This window comes from Scylla paramamosain, chromosome 11, assembly GCF_035594125.1.
Source record: "Scylla paramamosain isolate STU-SP2022 chromosome 11, ASM3559412v1, whole genome shotgun sequence".
Taxonomy (NCBI): domain Eukaryota; kingdom Metazoa; phylum Arthropoda; class Malacostraca; order Decapoda; family Portunidae; genus Scylla; species Scylla paramamosain.
Genome location: NC_087161.1, coordinates 19,501,023 through 19,507,015, shown reverse-complemented (window position 1 = coordinate 19,507,015; position 5,993 = coordinate 19,501,023). Strand labels below are relative to the sequence as shown.

General features: G+C 39.7%; 1 protein-coding gene across 3 annotated transcripts in view; it reads left to right on the top strand.

The window, feature by feature from the left end:
* The window catches only part of LOC135105029 (centrosomal protein of 135 kDa-like), an 83,160-nt gene continuing 77,167 nt past the window's right edge, over positions 1–5,993 (top strand). For 2 of the 3 annotated variants that reach the window (XR_010270673.1, XM_064012921.1), the window contains exon 1: positions 5,530–5,669. Coding sequence is in view for 1 of the 3 variants with exons in the window: in XM_064012921.1 (XP_063868991.1) it covers positions 5,632–5,669 (38 nt within the window). In the remaining 2 variants the exon portion in view is untranslated. Of the gene's footprint in view, positions 139–5,529; positions 5,670–5,993 lie in introns of those variants that run through there. The other variant, XM_064012922.1, reaches the window with a different exon arrangement.

Sequence of the window (5,993 nt, the reverse complement as noted above, 5' to 3'; positions counted from 1 at the left end):
ACCAGTGGATACACACATACTCATGAGAGAGAGCCACTCTATCTTTAATATCTCTATGGGCGCCATTTAAAAGTTTGTTTACGAATGTTGTGCATACCTCTTGTACCTCATCTTCTCGCTTGTGTAACTTTTGTGAAGGTAAGGTGTGACTGCCGGACTCATCCGTGTATGTGAAATGAATTTCATTATGACTGTTGCCATTGGTGAGGTGAATGTGGTTGGATGGTGGAGGCAATCAGTCTGATACCTGTTGCTTGCCACACACCACCTCCTCTGCCTATTGGGCGTGTTATCTTCTGTTATCTGTGTAAGGCTGCAGGGTGATTATGGATACAGCTTTAGCTACAGATTTCCAGACATTGTTTATTTCTGGACAAAATGTAGCTCTTTTCAAGTCGTGAGCCACACAGCGAAGGGATCAGCAGCGAAATTAATGAACCAATCGAACCCTAACTTTACTTAACCCTCAGACGAAAACTAACGTTATTTCATTATTATCTAGCAGTCGTACTGATAGACGGACGTGCCTGTGTCTCTGTGCCTTCACACCCACACGTGACTTGAGGCAAGGGGCGGGTGTGTCTTGCCAGGCGGCCACACCATGGGTGGTGGTGCGCTGCAAGTGCCATGCTTTAAATTGAGACGAAAATTTATAACACCGAGTGAAAGTTGATGTCTTTTTCAATATAGTTAATTCTGAAGAGTGTACTAAATAAATAGGTGTTGGGTCAAGTGGTGAGGAAGCAGTCTTGCAGCCATGGCTGTCTGACTCTCATTTGTCAGGATTATTTGTTTAAAAATCTTTGTGACACCATGTGATTGGCTTATATATATATATATATATATATATATATATATATATATATATATATATATATATATATATATATATATATATATATATATATATATATATATATATATATATATATATATATATATATATTTTTTTTTTTTTAATGAAATCAATGCAATGATAAGCCTGTGTTTGTGCATGTGGTGAAAGTGAGCTGTATTCATAAGTAAGTCCTTCTCATTAAACTCCTGTCAAGCAAATAACCAGTTTTCCAGTCTAGCCAGTCATTTCTCTGTTATCTTATGGAGCACCAGCTGGTCATCTACCAACACACACACACACACACACACACACACACACACACCCACACCCACACACACACACACACACACACACACACACACACACACACACACACACACACACACACACACCTAAATATTTTTTCATATTGGGCCCCATATCTGTAGCTACAACGTAAACATGTATCTAACTAGAAATCACAACAAATACTTGTGACTAAGTACTGTAATGACCATAGATATGATACACTTAATTACAAAATGTTCTAAGATAGAAAAGGTACTGTATTTAGATTTTCCATTACTTTCCTTCTAATGCACAACAAACTAATGATCTGTTGTGAGAGTGGTTATAGAGTGAGAGGAGATTGGTGCTACCCGACACTAGCTAGATATGCTCCACATACATATTAACAACTTTACATCAGTTCTTTGACCATAACACTGAGAGGATTTTCAAAACTAAATACAACCAAACTTTTGACCTCTTAATGCTAACTGGGGCTTTGCTGTCTCTGAACCTCCAGAAACTACGCTCATTGTGACACGCTGCCGTATGATATTGTGGAAACATTGAGAAATTGTGGTCTAAAGACAGGATAAATTGGCCTTGAGAGGCTTTTGATGGGAATTGAATGTCAGTGAGAACACTCATGGAAGTGCAAGTCTGACACCTTACTGATCAGGCCAAGATGATCACTGAGTGAATTTCATTCACCCTTGGTTGTTTTGTCACTAAATAATTTACCTGCAGTAATTGATAGGATCACAAACACCTTCTGTATTTTATTTCTATAATGAGACAAACAGAACTTTTTCTTTTACTGACAACTTCTTTTAAAAGAGTGTCACAACGCGACATGGATATAGTAGACTACCCAGTTACGATGTGCAATTATTTTTTAAAGTTCCTATGTCCTTTAGCTTATTATGCAGCAGTTTCCACTCTATTGTGTTCAGCAAGTCATATTTGGTTGACAAAATAAGGTAGATTGCAAGATGTGCAAGCAGTGCTGTGTGTGTGTGTGTGTGTGTGTGTGTGTGTGTGTGTGTGTGTGTGTGTGTGTGTGTGTGTGTGTGTGTGTGTGTGTTTACCTAGTTGTGCTTTATGGGAAAAAAGCTATGCTCGTGCTGTCCCATCTCCATATCTTTTAATATCCAACTTAGCCTTGAATCCATGTATACTTTCTGCATTTACTGTCTCCTCATCCAGACTATTCCATACATCAATACTTCTATATGGGAAACTACTTTTTGACGTCTCTTCTACAAGCACTCCTCTTCAGTCTCTTTCCATGTCCTCTAGTGTCCCGTGTATCCCAGACCATTAAGTTGCTCCGGTCCACTTCCTCTACTCCCTCATATGCTTTATATATTGCAATCAAGTCTCCCCTTTCTCTCCTCTCTTCCAACGTTGGTAGATGTATCCTTTCCAGTCTCTCTTCATATGACAAGTCCCTGATACTTGGTACCATCTTCGTAGCTGCTCTCTGAACTCTCTCCAACTTCCTTATATCCTTTTTCTTGTATAGTGACCACACTACTGCTGCATATTCTATTCTAGGTCTTATCAGCAACACGATCATCTTCCTGACCATCTCTTCATCCATATATGCAAAGGCCTGCCTTATTCTTCTCAACAAGTTATAGGTTTCTCCTGTAATTTTGCTAATGTGTCTCTCCAGGGTCAGGTTCCCAGTTACTATAACACTGAGATCCTTTTCCTCTTCTGCTCCACTCAACCTTACACCATTCAACACATAATTTCCTTTTACTCTTCTTGTACTTTTTCCAAATTCCATTACCTTACACTTCTTTAAATTAAATTCCATTTCCCATCTATAACTCCACTCTGATATCTTGTTCAGGTCTTGTAATGTTCCATAGTCCTCTGCACTCTCAACTTTCTTCAGCAACTTTGCATCATCCGCAAAAAGGCTCATGTAGTTGTTCACATTCTCTGTCATAGTGTGTGTGTGTGTGTGTGTGTGTGTGTGTGTGTGTGTGTGTGTCTGGGAAGTTGTTGAAAGTGTGGCCCAGAATTCATTAGTTTAGGGCTGGATTTGCTTTCTATGCCCTATCTCATTTCTAGAACAGTATCATAAATGTATTTTCAGTTGATATTTTATGTTCGTTACTTCTGGAACTGCCAGTGTACTGCTTGTCTAAAGCTTTGTTTTGCTGTCAAAGTGAGTGGCTATATTAACAGGCAGTAGTGGCACATTATCTAATTGGCTTAAAGCAAAAACCACCAGCTATGTTATTTCAGATGTTTTGCTTTCTAATTTGATTAATTATTTTCTACATCATCATTACCATGCTTTTGTTAAACATCCCATTTGACCTACAGCGTCTTCCCTGAAATTCATCCTTCTCAAGTCTTCCTCTGCACACTATCTCCTGGTTTTCCTTGGTCAAAATCAGTGATGTCACAGCCAAACTAAGATGATGATTTGGGGAATCAGGTCACTTTTAACTTAACTGCAAATTTTTCATTGTGTAAGAATTTTAGTCCAGCAGGTCCAGCAGGTTGAAGATATCCTTTTAACAACAGAAAATATCACTATTCTCATTAATTAAATACCAGAGAACCTAGAGATGCCTCTGCAAGTGATGGACACCTGCTAGAAATATCAGCAATGTTTATATTGTCTGCCTGCATTGCATGGGACAGGGGTGCTCACTGGTTCGAGGGGGCAACCACTTGTAGTTGAAGTGCTCTCAATGGTGTGCCTTGCTCAAACCAATTTATGCACATTGTAGTTGGCAGAGGCTTGCCATTAAAGGGACACAGGCATTCATTCCCTACTCATAAAACTGGAAATTGGCTCATCACAAGTGGGTAAGAGAGACAAGTCAACTGGGCAGCAATATCCACTGTGTTAGAGGCTGGCAATTCCACACGGCTTGACCCAGGCAAAGCACCGTGCACTCACACACTATTAGTTCCGTCAGCACCTGGTGGAGAGGGACAGTCTCATGGAGCATTGAACTACACCCCCAGGAGCTTAGGCATATTACAGCTTGCCACATACATCCATAGCAAGGCCTGACAGCTTAGACTGGTTTACCTCTGTTCTTTCATAATGAGACTGTTCCCTATCCTGCACCTACTCCATTCCTGAGATCACAGCAGATGCAGGGTATTTTCTTCACAGTGCCCTGCACCTTAACTGTGTCCATATGCCAATGGTCTCCAAGTATGCCCACAACCCTTCCCAGGGGTCGACAACACTGTGTGATTTTCATGCACTCACCACTGTTGCTCTTCATTCACTTTTCTCATGCAGTTGCTCTTGCTTGCTGCATAAGCACTTCTGTCTCATTCAGTGCTCTCTTCACACAGTTCATCCACTCCAGGCAAGGCCCTCCACTTAAGCTTCCATCATGCACACCTGACCTCATTATTTTCTTTACTTGAGAAATTTTTTGTCCTTCAGTCTGTCCACATGCCCAAACCACCTTAACACACTCTGATCTGCCTGTCCGACCAACTCTATTAAAACACCAGTTCTTCTCTCCACATTTATTCTATCCCTCCTTGATACTTCATACATACTCCTTTCTTTCTCAATCCACCAATACTTTCCCTGCTTCTTTCACCTTGCCAAGTCTTCCATCCATTGTAACTGTTATTCCTAAATACTTGAAACAATCTACCTCATCCAGCCGCTCTCAACTTATCTTACTTTTATTCTTCCACGACCTGTCTCTCTCAAGCATTTTATTACGTTGCTTTTATCAACCAGCTAAAAGAATAACTCTTGCCATGCATTCTGGAGACCTGTTGGGGAAGAAGACAGTGCTATCCAGTTTCAATAAGTTGGTGTTTATGACATCTACTGAATTGATGCCCCAAACGCACGCGCGCACACACACACACATATATATATATATATATATATATATATATATATATATATATATATATATATATATATATATATATATATATATATATATATATATATATATATGTGTGTGTGTGTGTGTGTGTGTGTGTGTGTGGTTCTTGACACTCATGGTTTATGAGCCTGTCCACCTTTTCATATGAAACATGAACATCCAGCTCAGTCTGTCATTGCTGCCTGATAGTAAACAATGACACGAGAAGAATAATAAGGACAGTTTTGGTCTGTCATTTCATGGTCATTATCATCATCATTATTGTGGAAAATAAAAGTACCACATAATAATTACAATAGAAAACGGTACTAGAAGGTTCGAGACATCCGAATCTTCTCGAATCTCTCGGATGATTACTGATGATTACTGTAAATGATATATACTGTACGTACAATAATTGCTATTAGTATTGATGTGCAGTTACTTTAAACGATATGTATGTATGTTAAATGGTATTTGTATTAAGGCATTATTAAATGATTATGGTAAACACATCAAACTGTCTTGCCACGGAAGAGCACCGAGACAGTGTCGAGGTGAACTTGAGGGCCGGCAGTCTGTAATCAGACTGGGAAGACGCCACGCTCCGAGGAGACGGAGACACGAAGATATTCCCTGTTCATAGTGATGAGCACCTCACCATGTAGCTCTGTGGCCAGTAACACGTAAGTAGGAAAAATACGGACAGCGTTACGGGGCGTGACGATCCATAAACGAGTGTGGACAAATCAGAGATAAATATTGATTACTACTGTTCACTGATTAACATATGTAGTCCTTAGTGATACAAAAAAAAAGTAGTTTTGATTTCTGTTGTTTCTTATGTTACGGTGTGCACGCAAAAGAATGTTGATACGGTAATGTTAATACCACTCTGGCCCGTATTCATTTATTTGTGTAGTCTACCACATACGAAGGGGAGACTTTTGGGCAGTCAAGTGGATAGATATTTCTGTACAGTCATCATCCTCATCTGACTAACTTTCTCC